Consider the following 26,927-nt stretch of genomic DNA (forward strand, 5'->3'; position numbering starts at 1 on the left):
GAACCCTTCATCTTTTTTTTTAATCATTTTTATGTAAAGAACTTTGGGCTGCATTTGACGTCATGAAAGGTTCTATACAAATAAAGTGTATTCTATTTTCTTGATCTTTCACATTTGACTTTAAATAACATGAACATCGTATTCTAAACAAACCTCAATAATGAATAACCATAGCAAGTATTGTCTCATTTCTCACATGGTAAAGTGTACCTCTAAGATGGTGCCAGGTCAGTCCTTTGAAGTGCAATGTTTGTTTTTGTTCCAGTTCCACTGGCTTTTGCCAAACAAGTGTGATATGGGAAGTGTAACTGCCAGTCTTTGTATATCGCAGTGATCTGATTTCGATTTAACTTAACTTTTTAACTGGTCAATATCAGTTTAACCCAGTGCTTGGATATGAGTCATTGTGGCAGTGGGGTGTAACTTGTCGCTGGCTGCAAGCTGATTGGTTGGCAACCTTTAACCCATTAAGACCTGAGGCAGGTAATACAAATTCCTTATTTCCTTCTAAAGTAGTTCTCAACCCCCAAAATGATATGTATTTGTGTTGTGGACCCCTATCTGAAAATTTGGGACAGGGAACCCCAGAAGAGAAGATTATTTGTTTAAAAAATATATTTAACATTTTTCAAACAATTCAAAAAGAGCAGATGTACAAGCGAGATTGTAGATCTGTTATTTTTGAGAACCACTGTTATAAAATGTCCTAAATCATAAGAGTTAAAATCTAGAATGACACAGATGCATTCCAGGTTTTACTGGGTCAAAAGTCAGTCGGTCCGCTTTCTTCATCGTTCGTGATAAGGACCTCATATTAAGCATTTTATAGTTCACTTTACGGTGTAGAGTAACATTTACAGTAGCTCTCCATGCTGTTTAATACTATTGCTTGCACTAGCATATTAAGCTTGACTCGCCACAATAATGAACCACTTTTTTGCAGTGACTCCTTCACGTTTTCATTTATTTCCCCACCCCCAACACTTTTTAAGTAAACCTTGGACATATTTAAATTTTGCCATTCAATACAAACTGCAAGAGTTAACTGTCAACATTAATTACGTGATGATTTACTGAGGAAAAGTTGATTTCTAATGTATCATCAATGCAATTGCTGCTACTTTCAGCATAGTGAAAAACATACTCAAACAGAAACTGAACAGTCACACTTATTTTAAATCACAAAATCCACACAATGTAGTAATAACAGACAAAAGAAGTCCATTTATGATCACAACCGTGGTGGGGTCTCTAATACTGGCTATCTGGACTGGACATACTGCAAGTTTGGACATACTGCAAGTTTCATCACCGATTATATTTCAGGGCACTGATGTGATGTGCCATGTGTGCAATTAAGTAGTTTGTATAAGAACATCAGCAATCATAAAACTTCAGCCTCTGTTACAAATAATAAAACAAATGGCACTGAGCAGATAAAACTGAAGTATATCTGGGTTACAGATCATCGTAATGGCATGCATTCACATATTCACACATGCGCACACAGTCACGTCTCAAAACTTGAAACAGAATCATACACATGATACTGAGTGGAGAGGGTAGATATAGGCTACAAAGGTAATAACAATATACAGTTATAATGTAGACATGAAAGAAATAAGATGGAAAACCTGACAGTAAAAAATATAAAAATTGATAGGATAAAAAGTGAGGATATTGTTGCAGATACTAACGACAAAATTCTCCATTGTCAGCTGTTTAAGGTGCGAGATCCCTTGTCTTTTACAGCTGAATTATTCCTTTGATCTAACAAAGACAAACTACTTAAAATGCATTGATTTCCCAAGCAACCAGATTTGGATGTATAAAAAAAATAAAAATCACATACAACACTTGAGATCAACATGATTCTAAAAAGATTTTGGTTCAATTCATTAAACAAAACAAAAAAACTCAAATTGTGATTAGAGATGACTTTCGCCATTGAATTGCTATTTGAGTCTTTTAGACCTGTTCAGTCATTTCTATTGAGTGAAAGTACATTCCTCACGAAACTACAACCTGGATGCTTTAATGTTCTCCAGACCAAACACAAGTGACCTCATCTGACGGCCCTGTGAATAAAATAAAAACCGTGCAGTTGTAGTTAATGCTATGCCAATGTAATATTACTTCAGATGGTATCAGTCTGTTTAAAAGTGAACTCGTTACAGGGGTATCGCATACCAAAAGTAAAATCCTTCTAGGACACTGAACTGTCCCCTTGTGCGTCACTAAGGGCACATGGATATTGAACTATCAATACTATGAATGGTTTTCATACTGTTATTCAAGGACAAAACATTTGCAACAGGATTGTAACAGAAAATTCAATTTACACTAAATATTTTCGTAACTGTTGGCAAATTGAGCTTATGTCATTTTAAAAGTGACTCTTATTGAAATGTTTCCACATCTGTCAGACAGAGTGGTGAGAGCAATTGACCATATTCACATGGCCTCAGGGGGTGGGAAAACCCACCCTACGGGCACCATGTGAATATGGTCAGTTGGTTTCAGAAATGTGACCACCAGCTAAAATCTACTCATCACAGGCCATTATTTGAACCAAAGGAGGATGAAAAGTAACATGTCAAATTGAGTTTCCCAAACTCTAATTATGAAGTAATAAGACAATAACGGGACAATAAGTGCTTAAGTTCAATGCCATTAATGCTTCAAGTCTTTGAAAAAGACTAGGGGAAACATATACAAAGTGCAAATATACTTTTTTCCTTCCTTATCTTTTAGTTAACAATGGGAACTACAATGGGACAATATTGTAGCTACTGCTGGAAAAGATTGTTGAGCATGGGAACTCATGTAAGTTGTTGAAGAAATCAATAAAGCACCAATGGTCAAAACATAAAAAATATCAAATGGGGTCATGAACTTCTCTTTGTATCCTTGGGTCAAAGCATATTTGTAAGACTCTTTCCCAGTTCACCACACCTCTAGTGTTATGGGGAACATTAGAATGCATCATACGTCAGTGTATGAGCTAAGGGCGTGTTTTGTTTGAAACCGAGTGTTCTTCATTGGCATTTTCTTGTATAGACTGCATTTGCAGGGATTTCTTTTTTACTGACTGATAATTCACATAGAGCTGGCTTGACCTTAACAAAAATGCTGCTTTCTTTCTCGTCAAAATGTCCTGTCAAAAAAAATTGAATATGTCAGAAATGTGTCCTCTTCCTTCAGTTCATAATTTCTTCATTTCAGATGATACAGGCAGGCTTCAGAGTGGTTAGAGTCAGTCAGTTTCCCAGGACATTGTTTCTCTCTCTGTCTCTCACTGTGGAGGGGGCACTGGCGCTGAGGGGTGCAGTGTGTCCCCTCCTGGCAGAGGGGCACTAGGTTCTGAGGGGTCAAGGTCAAAAGAGATACTTGTGACTAATTTATACAACATACACATTTTTACAAATGCTTCCGTCATACAGTCTGGAGCACGGAAGCTCTGAAAATGATCAAGAGATAAAGCGGATATGACCTCCATTGATGTAAATAGGTTTTCAATGTAATTGGTCCCGGGACCCAGGGGTGGTCTTTTAGATGGGTCCCAAGGACATTGTATGAGTCCCACTTCAACAATGTTACGAGTCATATTTTGATGAAGTCTAATGCGGCCATGCAAAATGATGGTCCGTGGTCCGTTTATTTATTTTTTACCGCAAATTTTCACGAATATTATTTTACGTGGATTCTTGTTACTGTACAGTGCTGAGTACGGTAGTGCGTCCAGGCAGGGACCCCCGGAAGGGGACAAGGTTGTGCTCATTATAAATATTCTGCGTCTAGGGACGCAAAACGCAGCATATTTGCAACACTGGACCCCTCTTTCCCACTTCCGTTTGGTCTTTACAGTCGCGCAAATTTATCAGAATCAAAATCATATACAGTATAGCTTTCTGGTTAGCAGAAAAGGAAATAAAATAATTGAATGTAAAGATATTTTAAGATATATTTTTGTGAACGGATGACAGCTTCCTGTCTCTGGTTTCGAGAGGTGCAGTTCCAGACTATATGGCATTTGAGATTGTGGAATAGTTGTCTGGCTAATGGCCCCTACACACTGTAGGAGTTTTAAAGTTGTCGGCGAGTCATCAGATCGTTATTTATTTCACACTACAGGAGTCTTTTTTTTTAAATCGACTGTCATTATATCGTTGTGGCTTTCACACTAAACGATTGGTCGCCAACTAGGCATCACCCACTGCAAGAGTTCACCAACTGCGATCCAGACCTGACATACAGTAGGCTACATCATTTGTTTTTTATATTTGTTTTTTATTCCAATTCATTTTGACATCGCACGCACGTGCAGGATGCTGTGATACACGTGCAGGATGCTGTGATACACGTGCAGGATGCTGTGATACACGTGCAGGATGCTGTGATACACGTGCAGGATGCTGTGATACAAGCGCGAGACCGACACAGGATCGACGCCTCTCTTTTTGTTTCCTCCGATGCGGTTTTATCAACATTATTCAAGTGAAATGAGTTGGTTTTATAGACTATTACAGCAACATTGGGCTAATAGCTACCATGTTGTACGACACAGGACAGGGATTTACCCAAGGAATAAAGGTTATATTATCATCTGATCATCTATTGATACAGTCGACAGACAGACAGATAGTGGCTGTGAGCAGTGAGCACATGCAGCTGTCTTGTGAAGTTGTGCTCTCATTGGCTGTAATACAGGACTTCTCGGGACGCGATTGCAACCCATTTCATACTGTACGATGTCCATTCGGCGACAGAGCCAAATATCAAACCAGCTTGATATTCAGAAACGGTCAGGAAGGCGTCGGCGAGCACTTTTATCGGCGCTATATCTTCTCGCAGAGCCTTTCACACACAGCGAGCAAAACCTTGGCGATCAAAGCCCGATCTTGCGTCAGATCGGGAGTTTTGTCGGCGAGAGCCAAAAATGGTCCCCGACAGCATAATCGGAGCAAATATCGTGCAGTGTGTACGAGCCATAAGCGAGACTACATTGAGTGTGCAGTTGGGTGTCCAATTTAGCCACACACATTAAATAATTGTTGACATTAATATAAAGTCAATTAAGTTATTAAACAGTCCGTACACTCGAGTCATCACATAGGGTAATAATGTAGGTTTCAGAACGGCAACATACTGCATTGATTTTGCTATTGTTGTGGTAGGTGTGTGTGCCATTCCTCACCATGGAGTGCTGCTGGGGTAGTGCTGGAGCTGGAGCTGGAGTGGGTGGTGGTGGTGGAGGTGGTGGAGGTGGTGGAGGAGGCAGCAACGGCAGGGGTCTGTCCTGGGGGACACGGGGGTGAAGTGTGAGACACTGCGGAGGACGGTTGGGACTCGGCAGCCGCACCAGAGGAGGCAGGCGGCGCGGGGCTGGGGGCAGGCTGCGGTGTGGGCGTGCTGGGAGCCTGCTGGGCAGTGGGCAAGCCCGGAGGCGCTGGGGTGGCCGTGGCAGCCTGGTTGGGGTGAGGGCCGCCCGTCCCCCCCGTCTGGCTGTGCTGCTGGTGCTGGATCTGCTGGAAGTGCTGCTGACGAGCCCTCATCTCGGCGTACTTCAGCTGTTCCATGTGGAAGGACTGACGGTCCGCCAGCAGCTGCTGCCTCTGGTACTCCAACTAGTGATTGATTTTGACAGCAAATCTTTTATTTAGTTTAGTCATAGTCTTTTGAATGAAATTCCAATTAGATTTATCTGAAATCTTTAAGTGTTAGTCTAGTTTTAGACTAAATGTAATAACATACAGTTGATTTTGTTGACAAAAATGTATTTTGTCAGTGCCTTGATGCCGTCATAATGGCTGATTTTTCTCTTGGTTGAATGCTGAAAGAGCTTGTATTTTTTATTTATTATTTATATTTTCAGAGCGCACCACCTGAGCACAACCAAACATAACATTACTTGTGTTTTAGTTCTACTGGATCTCATCTCCACTAGTCCCTCCCGAACATTTTAGTCTAGTTTTTATTTGTTGACAAAACTGTCAATATATTTTTAATTAGTTTCCGTCAGGTAGTCGACGAACATTTGTCGTAGATTTAGTTGACGAAATTAACACTGACTCCAACTGTACATGAGTTACAGATTTTCAGACGTCTACAACACACACACGATAATCGGCAAGCTAGAACTACATGCCACACTCACCGCTTCCCTCTCTCTGTCCATGATGGTTTCCAGTTCTTCAAAGTGTCGTAATTTAATCTCCAACTTCTTCATCTGGGTTTCCACCAGCAGCGCCACCAGTGATTTGATTTTCCTCTCCTCCACTGCAGCCAGGTGCTGTGGACAATAATACAGGCAACATGAAGAAGATAGTATACATATAGACGTAGTATACAGATATGACAAGCTTTTTAACTACAGTTGCATTTTTGTCACCAGGTGTAGCTAATCACAGAGGTCTAGTTCCATTAATTAGAAGTACATTATATCATGTTGTGCACCCCCTTATTAATGTGACATGTCTCGAACAATCAGAATGGTGTTAGGTGCCCTAGATGGTCTGTTAAATAAAATGAATGGTAAATGGTGCATTTATATAGCGCCTTTATCCAAGGCACTTTACATAGATTGTGTATTACATTCACCCATTCATACACAGGAAACCATGTGTAATAGAGTTAGAAATATCTTTGTATTAATTTCTACAAAATCAATGTGCTTGCCTTTTAATGTATTGTAGAGTACTAAAGCCACCTGGTGGATGAAAAGCGCAGCTGCATGTAGTGTCCCTTTTTGTGCAGGTAGGTGCATTTTGTACTTTCTATAAATTATTTTCTCTCTTTGTTACACAGATGTGTGTACTGTATGCACTGTTGTGTTGATGAGCAGTGTCATCATCATGTATTAATGTCTTCAAACCTGGTAGGCTTTGTTGAATGGCAAACATTTTTGTGTTGTAATTCCAGCATTGTGAATTCCGGTGTTTTGTAAGGGATGAGGGTTTTTATTGTCTGATAATAGGCTTATAGTGTTTTATGATCTATTTGTGGATTTTTGAAATGTTCTGTAAGATAAGAAAATAGCTCTCAATGGGCTAGGTGCTCTATGAAAAAGAAGAAGAAAGAAATTAATTAAATATGATCCTATGATTGTAGTTTGCCTCAGCAGAGGAAATCAATTCCATGCTGCAGATGTGTGTACTGTATGCTGCTGTGCTGTTGACGAGTTGACTAGTGTCATGTATCAATGTGTTCAAACCAGGAGCTACAAAGTAAAGAGTAAGAGCAAGTCCTGTGTGGCCATGTCAGACAGACACAACCCGTTACAAATGCAAGGCACCAACCTGCTCATCGGGAGCAATTATCCGTGATCTAACTGGTTCCCAAGCGGCCGCTCTACCCCTGATCCACTGTTATTTATCGGTGTATATGAGGACGTTGTACCTTAGCTTTCACAGCAGCAGCAGCCAGGGCAGATGCAGCAGCCGTGGCCAGGTTCCCCTCTCCCACTTCACGCTCCACTTTAGCCTTCCTTTCTCCCTCGCTGTCTCCTTCTCGCTGTCCCTCCTCTGTTCCCTCCTTTCCATCTTTCTCCTTCTCTCCGTCACCTAAGCAGATCAAAAAGTTCTTTCACAAATTGGAGGAGAAAAGAAAAATCAAGCACAAAATGGACGCACCCAAAATGGACGCACCCATCTCCGAGTCTGTTTTATCGGTGTCCCTCTCCCCTTCGGCCTCTCTCCCTCTCTCTTCCTCCTTCTTCCCGTTCTCTCCCTGTTTCTCCTCTTCCTCCATGGCTCCGTCTTTGCTCTCCTGTGGGCCGACGGAACAGGATAGAGCACAGTGAGGCTCGAGGAAATGGAAACAAATCACCACCACAACGGGAAAGCACAGTTTCCAACCAACAGAAACCCTACCTTGGGCTCCCTCTTCTCCTCTTGAGATTGGCTCTCACTCTTGCTTTCCTCACTGCTTTCTTCTACAGGGTGAGAGAAAAGAGAAGTCAGAAGCCATTATTTCACTTTCTCTCTGGCTTCATCTCTTCCTGTCTGTCCCTCAATCAGTTAGTCAAGCATCTCTCCCCAGAGTCTGTTTAGTCTCCTGCGTAGCGCGTGCCTTCGTGTGTGTGTTGGTCCGTCCTACCCGGTTTGTCTCCGTCCTCCAGGCCAGTACCTGCGATGCCACTCCCCTCCAGGCCATAGAGTGGGTCCTGTCTGCCGCTGGCTCTAGCTGCCTCCTCCACCCTCCGCACATGAGCCTCCACCAGTGCCGCTGGAACCTCTTCCTTCATTCGTGAAAACTCCTCTGAGATGGAGACAGAGGTGTGACATTGTTAACCACTTAAGTCTGTCTTGGAATTCTGGATCAATCGGCAATCGATGCGGCAAATAGGAGTCAATGTTCTAGGTGGTGATGGTTATGCTTTATGTAACATGATATCATGGGTAGAAATACATAACACAGTGCAAGTGTTTATCACGATGATAATGATTATCGGCCCATCTAAGTGGTAGATTAGTGCTGAACAGCTTCTCACCTAGAGCAGATTTGGCTGCAGCAGAGGCAACGCGTGGGTCTACCACGGAGGCGAGGAAGGCCACGGTGCTCATCACGGGGTTTCCTGCCTGGCTAAAGGGCACTGGCTGGTAGGCCAGCGGCCCCAGGGTGGTGGAGGTCTCTTCCAGGTAGGGGTCCTCGATGGGCAACCGCAGGAAGTGGAGGATGCACTCGTCCTGGGTGCGACTCCCCACGTGCTCCGACACCTTGTTCCAGTCATCCTTGTACATCTCCAGGCCCTGCGTGGGGACAGGAGGGCCTATCGTTTAGCCAAGTGATTGCTTCTCAACCTTTTTCATTTCAAGGACCCCCAGTTTGATATGCATTAGGCCACAAACCCCCATTTGATATACATTAGGCCAGTGGTTCCCAAACATTATAGCCTGTGACCCTAAAGAGAAATTAGAGGCCTGGGCCATGCTCAGTGGTCCAGGCACCTTGGCTGGTAATCCAGTCTGGCAGTGTGCCGCGGGTTCGACTCCCGATCCCGACGGCCTTTACTGCATGTCTTCCCCCCATCTCTCTCCCCATTTCCTGTCAGCCTACTGTCTGTCCCTCCATAAAAAATATAAAACAAAGGCGAAAGCCGCAAAAAAAAACATGAAAATAGCAACTTTTCTCCCCGCTGTGAGCGCTTAAACATTTGTTTTCTGATTTATGGAATTTCTTAGATTTTTCTTTTAGTTATTCATGAAATTACTTCAATTCATGATTCGTTTTTAGCTTTTTTGAGAATGTTTATTTATTATTATTATTATTATTTTTAAATAATATTAATTCAAATCAAAATGTAGGAAACAAAAAATAAATGGACCCATAACAATGTGACTACAAATGTCCCCCTGTGTTATATTAGGATGAGGAAATCCTTGCCTCGAGTAGCAACAGTGTCTCCTGTTCAGTCCATTCTCTCATGGAGCTCGCCGTGTTCTTACTCTGGAAAAGAAAAATGCGAAGACAAGACAAAAACAAATCAGGTCATTGTGCAACAGAGCAGTCGGAGCTTCACGTGTACATCTTCTCTGACTTGTACCTTTGCAGAGGTTGTTTTCTTGCTGTACATGTCCGTCCGCAGGCCAAAGTTCTGCAGGTCTACCGGTTTCTCCTTCACCTTATCTGGGAAGGACAGCATCTGCTGGGGAGCAGGGGTCTACGGGGGAAATAAAGAGGGGGGGAAAGGACAGATCAAAAATACTATGGTCTAGCCACAACAGTGTCACACAAAATACTGATTTTCAAATGAAAAACACAATGAAACATTTGAAACATCATTCCATGTATGGTAAAGATTTACCATGCACAAGGTTAGAGGACTTACGGGAGAGATGGAAAGATGTATTTGAAATTTGAAATTAGCTTGCTATTGAGAGAGTTTAAAATTATTGGATTGAATACGTCTCTGTCGTCTTTTACGGGGAAGTTACATTACAGCACGGATGGTGAAAAGTATCAAAGAAATAACTTCTGGTATTTGGGAATATTACGGGTTTTACTCAGATGCCAAAGGTGAAACATTAAAGCGATCTATTTAATATCAATGCCTCCTCTATTCAAACAACCGATTTTCCCTTCAATCTAATTCAATCTAATTAAATCACCAATCAGAACGAGCGTAGTGGGTGTGTGTGTGTGTGTGTGTGCATGTGTGTGCTGTACGTGCATGTGAGTGTGTACCTACCTGGGAAGCCTTGGGCTGCAGGGGCACCAGGCTGGATGGAGTGTCTGCTAAGACGTGGAAGTGAGAGGTAGGTGGAGGACCCATGGGCGTGGGCCTGCTCTCAGAGTCCACCTGGTAGTTGATGAGGCCCCATTGCTCCAAGAAGGCATGGACCCTGCAGGTAAAAATAGAGGGAGGGGATCAGTAAAAGAAAAATTAGTAGGAGGGTGACCTGAGAAGCCCATGCCTCGTGCTTAATGGATATCACTTAACCTTAACTCTAACCTCAGTAAAACTATGCCTGACAGGGAGCCAATCAGTCACAGGTAAGGTAACATTGGTGGAAGCCATAACACGCCCATGCCCTATAGACTGAAGAGGAGCACACATGCATACACCTGCTAACAAATTAATTTGTAATTGGACATTAGGGTTGCATGTCCATAAATAATATGTTTTGTTTTGTGTAGTTAAACCATGGTCATTAATTTACTGTTGACACCACCTGTCCTCTCGACCCCGTCCCGTCTCCAATCTTCCAGACCATCGCACCTGATCTCCTCCCCTTCATCACCCCCATCATCAACACCTCAATAACCTCAGGCTGGGTCCCATCGGCCTTCAAGTCAGCCAGGGTATCGCCACTCCTCAAGAAGCCAACTCTTGACCCCTCAGATGTCAAGAACTACAGACCGGTATCACTCCTTTCCTTTCTCTCAAAAACCCTTGAATGTGTTGTCTCTAACCAGCTCTCTCTCCATCTCTCACAGAACTACCTGCTGGATCCCAACCAGTCAGGATTCAAGAAGGCCCACTTCACGGAAACTGTACTCCTCGCAGTCACAGAAGCACTACATGCTGCCCAGGCTGCCTCCCACTCTGCCGTCCTGATTCTTCTAGACCTATCAGCAGCATTTGACACAGTGAACCACCAGCTGCTCCTAGACACCCTAGCTGATCTAGGCATCGGCGGGACGGCACTGCAGTGGTTCTCCTCCTACCTCTCGGACCGGACCTACCAGGTTTCTTGGAAAGTTTTGCTATCATCCCCCATACCCTCCAAACTGGGGTCCCACAGGGATCTGTACTTGGTCCCCTCCTTTTCTCACTATACACTAAATCCCTTCTGCACTATCATCTCTGCTCACAATATATCCTATCACTGCTATGCCGATGACCCACAACTGTTTCTATCCTTCCCCCCCTCTGCCACCTGGGTGGAAGAGCGCATCACTGCATGCCTGGCTGACATCTCACAGTGGATGTCTTCCAACCACCTCAAGCTGAACCCAGACAAGACTATGCTTCTCTTCTTCCCAGCTAAATCCTGCGCTATGCGGGAGCTAACTATCTCCGTAGACAACGCCCTAGTAACGTCTGTCCCGACAGGAACCTTGGTGTTGTCCTGGACAGTCAGCTCTCGTTCAAAACACACATCACAACTGACACTCGATACTGTAGGTTTACACTCTATAACATACGACGAATTAGACCGTTCTTCACCCAGGAGTCAGCCCAGCTCCTAATCCAGACAACAGTCTTGTCAAAACTTGACAATTGTAACTCCCTCCTTACTGGCCTACTGGCATGTGCACTTAAGCCTCTCCAACTGATCCAAAATGCCGCAGCTCGCTTGGTCTTCAACCAGCCACCCACACACGTCTCCCCCCTTCTCCGCTTCCTCCATTGTCTCCCGGTCGCTGCCGGCACAGAATACAAAACTCTGATGCTGGCATTCAAAGCAACCAAAGGCATGGCTTCCCCATATCTCACAAGTATGATCGAACCCTACAAACCCTCCCGCACACTCAGAACAGCCAACGCAGGGGAGCTGGAAGTACCTTCACTAAAAACGCCGGGACAACGCTCCACACGTCGCAAACTCTTCTCCCTTCTGGCTCCAAAACTATGGAATGCACTTCCCATTGCAGTCAGAACTGCAGCCTCACTCCCAATCTTCCGCCGTAGTCTGAAAACCCATCTTTTCAGACTCCATCATGGCCCGTAGGACTTGCCCTAGCCCCTTAGATAGCACTTTATGTAGACTTAGATAGCATTTTATACAGACTTATAGCATGTTACGTAGACAGCACTAGAATTGCATTTTATGTAGTCATAGCACTTTATAGTACATATGTATAGTATAATATAGTATAGTATGCATAGTTTATATATATAGTTTCATTATAGATACTCCACTGTTACGCTCTTCACTTACCCATGTTTCATGATAACTACTTTTTATGTATGTGTTGTATGCCATGCTTTTTTGTTATTGCTTATTGTAAATCGCTCTGGATTAAGAGAGTCTGCTAAATGCCTAAATTGTAAATTGACAAGGTTTGATCATAGGGGGAGCTGTGGGGAAAATCATGTTAGCAATAGTTCCAGGAAGTGTGGTACCAGGAATATCTATAAAAGTACAGGAAGTGAGGCGGCCAGGGTTTCCATTTTAGGTATCATAAAGAGTGTTTGGTGGTGTTTGTTTGTCAAAGAGACTCTTTTAAGGCCAATACTAAACCAGAATCAGAACTTGTTAGACCACTGAGTAGTTTGACCGAAGAACTTTGTGAAGGGGAAGAAAGGAAGTTTGGTCAAACATTTCTGACGGTAAGCTCGGTACCAATTAACATTAACATTAACATTAACATTAACATTAACATTAACATTAACATTTGTATTTGGAAATCTTGATTGTTCATTTGAATTGAATTATTATTTTTGTTTGATCCAGTTTAAGTCAGATAAAGATATTGCAATTTAATTTCAAAAGCAACAGCTTTGTGTTTTCCTTTTGGTCTGCAATACAGTTTTTGCCATTTTTTTCACCCAGTGTCAATACAGTATAAAGAATTACTGACTAAGTACAGGACCTTACGACGACATACAATTTTATGGTTCTGACTGTTATACCTGACTATGCATGGGTTTTAACAGCATTTCTGTTTATTGTAATTATTATATTACACTTCCCGTTCAGATATTCCACTGACCTCATGATGGCACACACATCTCCTGCCAGATTCCTGCGGCATGCAGTGGAGGTCAGATACTCCTGGGGGTTCAGCCGGTAGGTGTCAATCATGAAGTTCCTGTAGGCTAGGTAACTGTCAAAACACAGAAATGATTGACAAGATGTCCACAGCAGGATTTACCCCACAAAACTGAATCTCTGTGATTAGATAAATATCGTCACTGTCGGGTGGGAAACCCTATATGTTAAACGCTTTTCATGGAATGGAAATAAGAACCTGTGTTCCAGTGGACCTAAAGTAGTTATTTAGTCACAACTCACAAGCTCTTGTTAATACTTTCCATTGGTTCAATATTTATAGAACCCCACAGACAGACTTCACCACTTTCAAAGTGGTGTCTCTGTTCTGGCCTGGGCATTATTGGCGAATAAGTTTCATACCGACAATAGCTGTTCATGAAACATAGCATCGTGATGCACTGTGAACGTGTAGATCGGCTATTTAAGGGACCAAGCAGTCCCGACTTGGTCCCTTATTATTTATGACTGTTTTTTTCTTCTTCTCCTTCTCCCACCAAAAATAGCAGTTTTGGTGGAACCGTGCAGTCGGTTTTCGCGAAGCCCATGACAATTGCCCAAGCGGTGGCACTATAGCACTTAATGGAAAATGCAAAACTATGAAACTTTAGTTTACAGTATAGTAGAGGGTCATGCCAAATAGCACTGAAACCAGTTGGCCAAAGGAGGTCACTATAGCATTTCTTTTTAAAATGAAACCTTTGAACAGGCATAACTCATGCCTCGTTTAGCCAAAAGTCATGGCACTTGTTTCCACATGTTCCTTGACTCATGGGGAACACATCTGTCACTTTGACCAGTATGCTTATACCTGATTTTCTGCCTGCAATTTGCATGAAACGTTCTACACACAATCTATGGACCATTATCTGAAATCCCAGTTGAAGAGAAGTTTGTACATGAAAACATGAACAGCAAACACACTATAGTAATGGATAATGACATGTAAAAACAAACGGGAGACACATAATTGTCATCAAAAACACTGAATGATTTTGCTGTTAACAATACAACAACTGATTGTGTCCGGATAGCTCAGTCGGTATAGCTCTTGCCTTTGGAACACAAAGGCAAGAGCCCCCCCCCCCCCATAATTAAAACCGACCCTGTCACAATTACATGGTCTTCTTTTTCTCAAGTTCAGTCTTCCATGTTTCTATGGCTTATTGTGTATATTGTTCTTATTGCTTATTGCCTTCGTGCTTGGCTTGCAGCTATATTTTCTTTATTACTTTTGCTCAACACTTCGTCATAATGACAAAGTAAGCCACTAATTTAGGAAAAAGACTAAAGATTGGAGACAAGATTTTTAGTTGTTAAAAATATGTCAAAGAGAAGTGATACAAAATGATAATAGCAATTGTCCTAAAGAATACTCACATCTCCGGAGTTTTGGATTTGTTCTTGCCATTAAAGAACTCAGGGAGTGCTCTGCGCTCGATTGCATGAACACTGAGGGAAGACAAAACTTTACATCACAAGTCTGTACACCCGATCAATTGATTTGTAGCTTTGCAACTCCATATTATCCGTGCGGGTGACAGAGCTTTATTACCTGTTATAGTCGAACCACGCAGCATAGCTGGGGATGATGATGTGATGGGTCTGTTCAGTGACATTGTCCTCATGGAGGTCTGAGCCTTTCACTGGCTCACCCTTAACACTTGGAGAGCCTTCTTCCTCCTCCTGTCGGTACAGAAGTTCAGAAGCAGAGTCATACCAAATGTATGCTCTGTCACTGTCACACAAAGGGGTCGCCCACTGACAATAGGCGACCTATCAGCCCACGTGCTTGCCTATTGTCGGCCGGTGATGCTGTCTTGCGACAAAGTATGAATCAGGCTTCAGACTTCTGCAAGATTCAAAAGCATCACTTTTACAACTTTTACTTTCCACTTTGAGCTTACCTTTCCTGCCGTCTCCATAGACTCATCTTCTTGCTCATCTACACAAGTCAGAAAAACACATGGGTACATGAAACCTGGTTTAACTATACTATGATCTAATAATGAATGGTTCAATTCTACTATGATCTAATAATAGCAGTTAAACTGAGCAGTTTAACTCTGAATGAAAAGTAAAGTAATCAGATTAAGGAACTCACCCATGTCTGTTCCTCCTTTTACTGGGGTGGAGTCAGAGTCTCTCTTAGTGTTATCTATGAAGATAAAGAAAAAGCATTACATTCCCTTTCACGCTAATCTCTTTTTTTTAGTAATGGGTGTTCTTGTTATATTAAAGTTATTGTGCATGCGTTGTTTCGACAGAGCTGGGTTCATTGTTTAGCTTGTATCTTATTTTCAAAATAATCGAATATCGATTATATTTTATAACCTACCATAAATCGATTTGTTTGAGTAACTGTTGTTGCCGCCCTACTCGCACTTGTAAGTAAAAGCGTCTTCTAAAAGCCTACAGTTGTAAACTGTATTTGTTATGGATGAGGGTCTACAGAGGGTTCCCACACATTCTTAACAATGCATTTTCAAAACTTTTCCAATATATTTTACCCCATTTCCAGGCCTATAGCACATATATCATATGTTGCAATAATGAGGCTTACACAATGCATCGAGACAGACTCGAGCTAAGCTGTCAAGTGACAAACAGAACAGATCTACAAGCTAACAACATCACGGTGCAACATATCGATGTATGTTGTAGATCTATTATTTTTGTCACGTGACGTCCTGTATACATTAGGCATTTCACCTAATGCTAAGACATGTTTTTTGGTTTGTTAAAAAAAAAATCAATGGCCAAAAAACTGTAAATTATATTCCAAAACATTTGATTAATTCCAAACCTTTTCCAGGCCTGGATTTTTTTTATTATTATTATTTTTATTATTCATAATATCTCCAGGAATTCCATGACAGTGGGAATGGGAACCCTGTACATATACAACACAAAACACAGTGCTGTTTACTTGTATTAGCGTGGTTGCCCTCCTCTGTTACATACAACACAGTGCTGTTTACTTGTATTAGCGTGGTTGCCCTCCTCTGTTACATACAACACAGTGCTGTTTACTTGTATTAGCGGGGTTGCCCTCCTCTGTTACATACAACACAGTGCCGTTTACTTGTATTAGCGGGGTTGCCCTCCTCTGTTACATACAACAACACAGTGCTGTTTACTTGTATTAGCGTGGTTGCCCTCCTCTGTTACATACAACACAGTGCTGTTTACTTGTATTAGCGTGGTTGCCCTCCTCTGTTACATACAACACAGTGCTGTTTACTTGTATTAGCGGGGTTGCTCTCCTCTGTTACATACAACACAGTGCTGTTTACTTGTATTAGTGGGGTTGCCCTCCTCTGTTACATACAACACAGTGCTGTTTACTTGTATTAGTGGGGTTGCCCTCCTCTGTTACATACAACACAGTGCTGTTTACTTGTATTAGCGGGGTTGCCCTCCTCTGTTACATACAACACAGTGCTGTTTACTTGTATTAGTGGGGTTGCCCTCCTCTGTTACATACAACAACATAGTGCTGTTTACTTGTATTAGTGGGGTTGCCCTCCTCTGTTACATACAACACAGTGCTGTTTACTTGTATTAGCGGGGTTGCCCTCCTCTGTTTACATACAACACAGTGCTGTTTACTTGTATTAGCGGGGTTGCTCTCCTCTGTTACATACAACACAGTGCTGTTTACTTGTATTAGCGGGGTTGCCCTCCTCTGTTACATACAACACAGTGCTGTTTACTTGTATTAGCGGGGTTTTCCTCCTCTGTTACATACAACACAGTGCTGTTTACTTGTATTAGCGGGGTTGCCCTCCTCTGTTACATACAACAACACAGTGCTAGTGTTTACTTGTCTTAGCTGGGTTGCCCTCCTCTGTTACATACAACAACACAGTGCTAGTGTTTACTTGTCTTAGCTGGGTTGCCCTCCTCTGTTGCAGGTACAGGAGAAGCTTCGTCCAGGTCCTTAGTGAGGTCCTCTTGCTCCTCCTCTCTCTGACCACGTTTGGACTTGGTGTATGGAGTGGTCGGCCTGTCGTCCAACAGATAAAAGGTAAGTTATGTACAACACTGGTTCTTCAAAGGAGGGGTCCATGGATCCCCCAGAGGTCCTTGGCATTTAAAGGGATAGTGGTTCCCTATGGAGACACAAAGAGTCTCCTTTGTGTCTCCAAAGGTAACCACTATTGGCTTAGGAATGTGACAAAAACAAAAAATAATATCCATGAATTCAAGCCTCCATGGGGTGAGTAATAGGAAAATAAGTCATTTTGGGGGTGAACTATTCCTTTAAGCCCATTTGATCTTTCGTCTATTCAAAAATAGACGATCTACTCGCTCATGACGCATCACATCGTGATGTGAGCAATTGCCATATGTCGAGTAGACAAATCTTCTCTTATGGGGTCCCTGGACTCTGGCACCAAATCTTTTCAAATGGTGTTTTGCTGCACAAATGCACATCCATTTAGGTGTCCTTGACATGAAAATGTTTGAGAACCACTGATGCACAGACTCTGACACTAGTGGTTTAGCTGTGACAGCAACACAGGGTTCTAGACGGGAACATTGTCGTCGTACAGATGCACCACTGACGACACACAAAGTTCACACACCCTTTCTTGGTGTTCTTCTTCTTGCTCTCCTGCGGGGGAGGCGTTGGGGACGGCGACGGGGACCGCTTCCTCTTCTTGGCGCTGCCGGGCTTCTTGTCGCGCCGCTCGTCCGGCGTGGTCACCTCGTCCGTCAGGGTCTTGGCCGAGATCCTCTTCCTCTTGGGGCCCGCCTCTCCCACCTCGTAGTCCTCCTCGTTCATCCACTCGTTGTACTGGTCCAGGTCTAGGATCCACTTGGCGTGGACCTGTGGCGGACAGCAACAGCAGAAGACATGGAAGTTATTGTCAGTCACACACGTGAACTCATAGATTCTCTAACCAGCATTTCAGTGACATTTCATTCAAGTCACAAACTGAGCTGAGAAGCCGTTTACATTAGGGCTGCATATAGATTGTTTCTTAGCTATTATTCAATCAATTATGTTTTTGATTACCGGTAATCAAATAATCAAGACGTTTTTTTAAATTATTTTATAAATCAGTTTTATCAAATGGAACACATCACGCTGCAATGTGTTGTGAGCTTGTAGAGCTGATATTTTCATCTTTTTTAGGGATAACGTTTTGAAACAAACGTTTTATTCAACAAAATCGATTATCTTTATAATACATTAGATTAGTTTGTTGCATGTTTTTCAAAACAAGGTTACAAAGTTGCTTTACAAAGAACAGCCTAAAATCAAACGACATGCAAGACAGATAAAAATACATCTACAAATAGGACACCATGAAATAAACCTGATTAAGATCTAACCAAGAGAGGAAATAAGGTAATACTAGGGAACAAACAGGAGAGTTAGGACACAGCCAATATGGAAATAAAATAGTTAACGTAATTAGATTGTCTAGAAACTAGAGCTTAAAATAAATATAATACAATAGTAAAACTATTAAAAATAAAGCAACAGAACAGCGTGTACTACTGTCCATATAGAGATACTATCAGTATTCAAAGACTGGAACTATAATTCACAGCAGTGACATCCCAGTGTAAGTTCTGGTAGTCAAGCTGGCAATTTGCAATTGTACTTCATATTTGAATGGAGTAATATAAAAATGTAGTGCTTATCTACAGTATGTATACTACAACAGTGGTTCTCAAAGTGGGGCCCGGGGAACCTAGGGGTTCCAAATAGGAGAGAGCGAGTGCATTTTCCGGCACCAGCCCAGGCGCCAACTGTCGATAGTAGCCGCGGCAGGAGAGAGAGTGAGTGCATTTTTTCCACCACCAGCGGCAGCAGTCCGACACCCTACCCAGCAAGCCAAATGGCGTCATGATAACGTTATGATGACGTCCTCCGGTGACGTTCAGGACTAGGCAGATCACAGCCCATATGGGGATGATCTTTACATCATTTCCAGGACGTCTTCACCAGTTGAAATAATATAGCTTATTCTGGGCCAGATCTGACTAGTTATGATATGACCTCGATCGGACTCTCCGATTAATCCAGGGTGCGCATGTCATCCTGGCAGCACATGTCAGGAGCCACAGGTGAGTTTTAATCAGCAACACTGACACCCTACCCCAAACCTCACAGGGAAGACACGAGGGATTTTTAACCAGCAACGCTGACACCCTACCCCAAACCTCACAGGGAAGACACGGATGATTTTTAACCAGCGACGCTGACACCCTACCCCAAACCCGAACCCTAAATTCACAGGGAAGACACGGGTGATTTTTAACTGGCAAAGCATGTCGGGAGCCACAGCTGTTATCGGCAGTTGCGGCGTTGGCCGCCGAACGGATGGACACTCCCGTGGAACAGAGCGGCAGTGGAGTATCACCTTACACACACACCGGAGAATGCACTCGCTCCTTCTGCCAAATGGAACCGTACAGGTCTGTAACTCTGACAGTGTACACATGGACCCAAATGGACCGTTAGTGGTCCTTGAAATTTAAAAAAAGGTTTGCGAACCACCGGTCTATAAAACAACAACATACAAAAGGCACAAAGATATGTGCGGCGGGGGATGAGCTGTGATGATGATGCTGACCTTCCTGGGTTTTTCTGCGCTGGGAGCGTCCTCCACTGCAGCCTCCACCTCACTGGCCGAGATCCACGTGTCATAACTGAACAAACAGAGGAACCAGGTCAGAGGTCAGATGAGGGTCAGATGAGACAGAGGAAACAAGTGTGGGGGAAGAAAGGTCATGAAGGACAAATACAGATTGTAAATGGTGCATTTATATAGCACCTTCAGCCAAAGAGCTCTACAACGTGGTTTATATTCACCCATTCACACCGACGGCAGAGCGTGCAAGGCACAAACCTGCTCACCGGGAGCAGTTAGGGGTTAAATGTCTTGCTCAAGGACACTTCGGCAGTAAGCCAAGGGGAGCCGGGGAATGAACAGGGAACCTTTCGATAGGCACTGCCACTGCCACCCCAAAGGACATACTACAGTAGGATACAGTGCAAATACTGTTGTACAGTAAATTACATGTATGTGTGTGCGTGCGTGTGTGCGTGCGTGTGTGCGTGCGTGCGTGCGTGCGTGCGTGTGTGCGCGTATGCGTGCGTGCGATGAAGCTCTGTTACAGTGCTTAATACATAGATAATAGAAAACAAGTGTGGGCTTGCTGCAATATCACAGGAACAAAATATGCAGCTTCAATGTATAGAAAAGATGCCATACTGCCATAGCAGCTGAACAACACAGCAAAGCATTTGACACATTTTGGTTTGTACAATTAAAAAAGGAGACAGCAACTGTCACTCAAGTTATTATGGGATGTGGTGTTCATGTATAATGTGCTGGTGTTCTGTGCTTTTTCTCAATTTCTTTTAAATAATTTCCAACTTTTCGCCTACAATGACATGACCAAAACTGGGATCAATTGCTAATTACTACTGATTATGTTTTATTATAGATTACATCGTTTAGTTTGATTACCTAGTAAAAGAGGAGCGATCAGGGCTCCTCTCAGGACTTCATACTTGCCCTGATGAAGACCAGTTGCTGGTCGAAACATGTTTACGCCTTCTACTCCGTTTATTATCCATACTCAGAACCCACCTGTCTGGATAATAGCCCCAATGGAGCAGCACCTGCTTGTCTCTCTTCATCACAGGACGCACCCACTCTTCTGAAGCAGGACAGAAGAGAATATTATCTCAAAGCTGGACAGTTACTAATGCAACATAATTCACAATCAAATCTCCAGTGAAAAAATAATTAAGGCAATTCCTCAAGTTAGCCTCACCTTCCTCCAGACTGGTAGGAATAGGAACCACCACATGGGAGCTGGTAGTCTTGTCCTCAGTCACTGAACCCTGCAACAGAAAAGTCAAGTCACAAATAATGGAAAGGCAAGGTGAAAGCCAAATGGAACGGTTTAATACAGTGGTTCTCAAACCGTAACTGATTTTACTGATAGACTGATGATAGCTTCCTGGTTTACTCATGATCCTAGATTACTATTTGTATGCATTTGATGTATTACCTTGTCCTGTTCTTGCTTACTGTAAGTCACTCTGCTAAATGCGGCTGCCTAAATTGTAATTATTGAATTGGACACAATACAAGTACGTTTGAAAACCACTGGTCTAATAGATCAACTGGTCGAGCCTACATTCATGAATGTCATTTTAATGATTGGATATCGCCACTTGTTATGAAAAGTTACTTTTTAATCTGGGATCCTCTGTGAAACAAGAAAGAAGGAATAAAACTCCTACCTGATGTCTCTTAATGATGTCCTTCAGTTTGCCCAGTAGCTTGGGCTCTATGTCTGAACCCAGGCAGATGACGGGTCGAGTCAAACAGTTGTTCTGGTGGTGGAGAAACACAGAAAACGAGAGAAGAAGAATTAATTATAAAAATAATTATGCTGTGTGTATAGTGTGTACACAGGAGATTAAAAAAGGAGAGAGAAAACACTAGCATGTCTTCTATTGGAGTGACTAATGACTCTTGGCAGAATCTGCAGTGGAATATAAATTTGGTCTCTGCTAGATGTTGTTTTTTGGCTGCTTATGAAAAGGCTTCCATTTGAAAATTGCTTTGTCAAATCACTGTTAAGTGATGGAGGCCCGCAGTGCAGGATTACTGGTTACTGTAGTAGGTCACATGATTGGATGATGACTTTCTGTGAGACTCTAGCAGTTTTCATATCAGCAGATCTACTGTTGATTTTGACAGCAAATTTTGATTTCGTTTTAGTAAAATCTTTTGAATAAAATGTCATTTAGAATTAGTTGTAGTCATTTTAGTCATCTAAAATGTTTTAGTCTACTTTTAGTCAACTAAATATCATGTGATTTTAGTCGACTAAATCTACAATTGATTTAGTTGACTGAAATGTATCTTGGCGGGCCTTGATGGGCGTCATAATGCCTGATTTATACTGCTGTCGAAAATCGCCTATCTACTGTACGACTACAAGCTCACAATTCGTTGCTTTCATCATAGTCGATGGAATCAACACTGATCACTGACACTCAGTCAACTATGTAAAAAACCCTACATAAACAATACACCTAAAAACAGTAAGAGTGAGAGAATCATTCACATTTTAACACAGTTTCAAAATTGTAGTGTAAAGAAGTGATGTTCCACAAGAAAGGAGACTTACCTGCACTAGAGACTTCTCTATGGTCATGAACATCTCCACATTACGGTCCATCCTCGACGGATTCTGGAAGTCAAACCTGCGCCTACCAGGAAATTAGACTGGAGTTACACATGAAACAGCAATACTGTATACTTGATACTGTATAGTCAAACACCCAGCTAGATCAGTGGTCTCCAACACATAGGTCATGATGAAGACAGGCAAATCAAGTTACTAACTGGCTTGACAAAGAATGCTCACAGAAATACATTTCTGCATGCATTGTGCACTTTCTAGTAAGCGTGAATTATGCAGTCTCGTATGTCTGTTCTTGTTTATGTATGTTTTACTGTGTTTTTAGAGGGGTTTTTTATCTGCTGTAAAATGAATTTCCCAGTTTGGGGCAAACAAATAAACTTGACCTTGACCTCTCTAGTTAGCATCACACATTGTGCACTCTCTCTAGTTAGCACACACTGTACTCTCTATTTAGCTGCTAAATAGAGATTTAGCAGCTGTACTGTATCTGCTAAATAGAGATTTAGCAGCTGTACTGTATCTGCTAAATTTTAGCAGTAAGTGTTCAGTCATGGTGGATAATACCAGTTCCAAGAAGAAAACACCTTTTCTTCACAAACGTGAAGAGAAAAGTGGTAGCTTGATATGTGGAGCCAGCATAGCGGACAGTAAGAAAACGTGGTGTTTTTAATTTTCTATTTATTTTGTTTTCCCAACAAAACCAGCTTGTAAGAGTATTTGGTAGGAATGTTGCAATGTCTGTGAGGCAGACTAGCACGAATACGATTTTATTCATAAGAATGTCGCACAAACATACACTTGTATGGCAATGAAGTAGGCAGTAATATATTGTATGTGTTATTGTGTAACTGATTGAATTGTTTTATATCAAACAAGTCGCTGCCATATTTTCCCCCTCAAAATAGCTCTCTTAATAAAGTTGGAGACCCCTGATCTAGACATAATATTAAATGTGTCTCTCCCCACTTCAACGAAGATGGGATCATATGCATTTCTAACATTAGGCGAGCTAGAATGAAACTCTTACCATCCCTGGTCGCTCTTGAACTTGTAGGCGGCAGCCAATATGTGGCAGAGAGCCCCTCCAGATTTAAAGTCCAGAAAACATTTCATCTGTGGACACAAAATAATGAAGAAAAAAGTGGTGAGTCACGTAGTTAAAGAGTGTGTGTGTGTGTGTGTGTGTGTTTGTTTATGTGCATGTGTGCCTGCGTGAGTGCGTGCGTGCGTGCGTGAAAATACGTGGGACGAATGAATGAATGAGACCTACTGGTAGCTTAGTGAGGGGTGGGTTGCTGACATGGCGTCCAAACACCTCCTCCTGGAACTGAAGCAGTTGGACAACCAGGCTGGACAGAGACTTGTTGGTGGGGGGCTCTGCCTGGATGTACTGTGGAAGCCAGAGGACAAGGAGACATTAACAGGCTGGACAGACAGAGACTTGTTGTTCAAATAGTATATAGTATCTACCAGACATACCAGTGGACTCATAATGTGCCATACATAGTGTTGTACTACATTATTCTGAAGAAAACCTGGAGACTGACATTCAGTAATTGTTATGATCAAATTAAGACAACATTTGCCACAGACCAGGCCAAGTCTTGCCTCGGCCGTGTAGACATATTGATGACCCCTGTGTCCGAAAGACTGTGCTTTGTGATTATTATGAAAATTAAAAATAAAGTAATAGCAACGTAATAGCTGAGTAACGCTGAGCTGAGCCTGCTATTTTCACTACTTGTGTGACAATATATACATGTATATGTGTGTGTGCGTGTGTGTGTGTGTGTGTGTGTGTGTGTGTGTGTGTGTGTGTGTGTGTGTGTGTGCTTTATTGGGGTTAATATTTTTAGCATAGCATTTTAGCAGTATTCAATCAATCAAAAGCAATGCTGCCTCGGCTGTGTTATAATTTTTCCTCTGTATAGGCTACTGTGAGTTAGGTCACACATGATGACGCAAAACCATTTGATCTGATTTGGGTTCTATAAAATATGAAGCTCTCACATCTAAGTAAGATCTTTCTGTATAAAACAATTATGAACAAAGAATGTTTTTTTTTCCTTCTTGTTTTTGCAATTTTGCATCACTCGCAGTGTCTCCCCCAGTAACAGGCCATGATTGCAGACAGATAAGCGCGCCACAGAAAAGGCAACATCTGGATTTGGGCACCGGGGCCAGCCAGCAGCAGCAGCCACTATTAACTGTACACTCAAATTACTGCTAGCTGTCTGGCTAGCTAGCAGCAGGCAGGCAGGCTATTATGTACCCCCCTTTTTTGCCATAAATACATATTCCCGGATAAAATATGTCCTAGATTTGCGTTAGATCATACATAAACGTGCATAGCGACAATCTCATTGACGCATGCATCTACGGAGGACGTCGTCGCCTCAGCATCCTTTTGTATTCCGGCTCATGTGGATTAAAACAGCTGGACATTCTGCAACCCATCATCATCTCACACCCTCCCTCCTCTCTCTTTGTCACTCCTTTTCGCCGAAGGAAGACATGGAGAACCGCACAGCTCATTGTAAAATCATACAGTGCGTGAAACGCAACGGTAAAGAGTCAAACGAATCGGTACCTTTTTGTAATTCTTTCCCAGCCACACGCGGACATTATCGAACTGCGAAACGGTGTCAGACGCTTCAAAATATTTTACATTCGGGCCGCCGTCTTTCTTCCGCACCGCCATCTTTGCCTGCAGACAACTTGCCGACGTCGACTGCCGCGCAGCGACGAAGAAACGCTACTGCGACCTCTCAAAGGCTGCTGTAATAACAGTGAATGCACGCGAGGTGGCGTAGTTGTGCAAACAATGTCATTACAAGATATAAAAATTGACTATTCTGTAATAATAATGTTTTTTAGTAACATTGGGGTAAGGGGCCACATCAAAAGTTCATCAAAAGCTAAATTCCAAATGTTTAAAAAAAAAAGGGAGCATATCCACTACTGTTGCCTTGGCTTGTCTAATTCTAAAAACCTTTTTTTTAAATGACTGAGTAGATGGACACCTTTTGATTGATTGATTGATTGAAATATTTATTCACAGTTTGCAGAATTACAGTACATTTCAAGCACAAACTCAATACAAACACTAACTGTGAGTGGACGACCCAATTAAGCATTACACTTGTTTACAAGAGGGTCCACCATGTTCAATTCATCAAAACATTTAGAGACTTACAAATAGACACTTCTATGATGTATTTTCCTATAAGCTAAACAGTCTAAGTCCAAATTTCAGACTGACCCCTCCACGAAAAGGCCTCGTTGTCCTGAACCCTTATCTATCATTTATATATTATGGATCAATAGTGTGGACTTAGACTGTTATTCGTCTGTGGTACTATTTTCAATTAATTTAATTTCTTCAATGCATACAAAGTTAGACCTCAAAGATACGTTTTCAATAACATCGTCCTCTTGTTAATCTTCATTACTAGAGGGAGAGAGAGAGAGAGAGAGAGAGGTGTGAAGTCTATTGATTATTTTAATCCTTCTATTTGTAAGTCTGTGATCCTCTCAGCTCAGGGTTCCATGTGGGGATTGCTAATGGGGCTACACGCTTCCCTCTCCAGCCCTCTCCCCCGTCCAATTAACTCTACACTGGAATCTGCTAGAAGTGAGCACAGGGACACAGAGAGAGAGAGAGAGAGAGAGAGAGGCTGCTGAAGTTAAAAGAACCCCCCCCCCCCATTAAACATCTCCCAGACCTCCCCATGTGCACCAAATTCAGCATAAACCTTCATATTCAGAATATAGGCTTACCTCTCACATTTAATTAAAGGTCTGTCTCCTTGTTTTTATTTCATCGAGCTGAGACCTCTGTTCAGCCAACGCTTTACCTGGGGGTTTGCTGAGGGCAGAATGGACAGAATAGTGGCACGTCTTAAAGTGGATGTCTGCTCTAAAACTAAATTCATGTTATTCCTACAGTATACGACCCTAGAGGCAGTTGAATCAATGTTTCTGAACACGAGTATCTCTCCCCTGAAGCTAGAATACCAATAACTATAAACTTCCAACAGTAGTATCAAGCTTAACACTTGGGAGCTGCTTTAGCATCAATGTTTGCTATGTTTGATTGATTAAATGTATGCTTACATTCTTGCTTTTTTTCCTTCTTACACCCTAATGAACTTTATTTTCTAGCACTACTAACAGATCTGAATGAGTCCTCAATATTTACAAAATCAACCTCCTGTTTATATGTACAGTAGGCTATAGGATATATTATGAATATTAATATCAGTGGATCAGCTCCCAAATGTCAGAATATGAGTTTTGGCTTTCTTGTTTCCAAGAGATATCTAATCTGTCTGATGGTAACCAGGTTCTGTTCACCATAGATATCAGCAGGTAGTTAAATCAGATTTTGGTTTGACGCAAATGCAAGTGGTAAAGAAAGCAACGTTACTCAAACTCACTGGCACAGTAATAGTCCTGACATTTTTATTGTGTTTCATGGTCTTCTATGGCAGAGTAAATCTATGCTGATAA

The 26,927-nt window shown here is 42.2% G+C and overlaps 1 protein-coding gene and 1 long non-coding RNA gene across 2 annotated transcripts; one reads left to right on the forward strand and one right to left on the reverse strand.

Moving 5' to 3' along the window:
* Positions 1-946: 946 nt before the first annotated feature.
* Positions 947-25,131, reverse strand: smarcc2 (SWI/SNF related BAF chromatin remodeling complex subunit C2). The gene is made up of 26 exons (XM_079509915.1): positions 25,006-25,131; positions 23,686-23,805; positions 23,443-23,528; positions 22,398-22,479; positions 21,502-21,594; positions 21,027-21,096; positions 20,840-20,909; positions 19,817-19,892; positions 17,813-18,057; positions 17,105-17,229; positions 15,325-15,378; positions 15,128-15,165; positions 14,776-14,906; positions 14,601-14,672; positions 13,162-13,275; positions 10,190-10,343; positions 9,545-9,661; positions 9,385-9,447; positions 8,492-8,750; positions 8,098-8,259; positions 7,872-7,933; positions 7,647-7,767; positions 7,399-7,562; positions 6,158-6,292; positions 5,198-5,627; positions 947-3,363 (listed from the first exon to the last, which is right to left on the reverse strand). The coding sequence occupies exons 1-26, from the start codon at positions 25,114-25,116 to the stop codon at positions 3,296-3,298; spliced, it is 3,222 nt and encodes a 1,073-aa protein (XP_079366041.1). The 5' UTR covers positions 25,117-25,131; the 3' UTR covers positions 947-3,295.
* On the forward strand, positions 13,148-20,971 carry LOC306929398. The gene is made up of 3 exons (XR_013790780.1): positions 13,148-13,238; positions 17,138-17,250; positions 20,833-20,971. It is a non-coding gene; the product is annotated as an uncharacterized lncRNA (long non-coding RNA).
* Positions 25,132-26,927: the final 1,796 nt, after the last annotated feature.

The sequence above is a fragment of the Electrona antarctica genome (genome assembly GCF_951216825.1).
Source record: "Electrona antarctica genome assembly, chromosome: 9".
NCBI lineage: Eukaryota > Metazoa > Chordata > Actinopteri > Myctophiformes > Myctophidae > Electrona > Electrona antarctica.

Excerpts from the sequence above, each read along its gene's own strand:
- smarcc2 (XM_079509915.1), bottom strand. The coding sequence starts at position 25,116 with ATGGCGGTGCGGAAGAAAGACGGCGGCCCGAATGTAAAATATTTTGAA. Across the intron at positions 5,628-6,157 it reads TGGACAGAGAGAGGGAAGCG|TTGGAGTACCAGAGGCAGCA; the intron begins GTGAGTGTGGCA and ends ATCAATCACTAG. Across the intron at positions 3,364-5,197 it reads TACCCCAGCAGCACTCCATG|AACCTAGTGCCCCTCTGCCA; the intron begins GTGAGGAATGGC and ends TTGACCCCTCAG.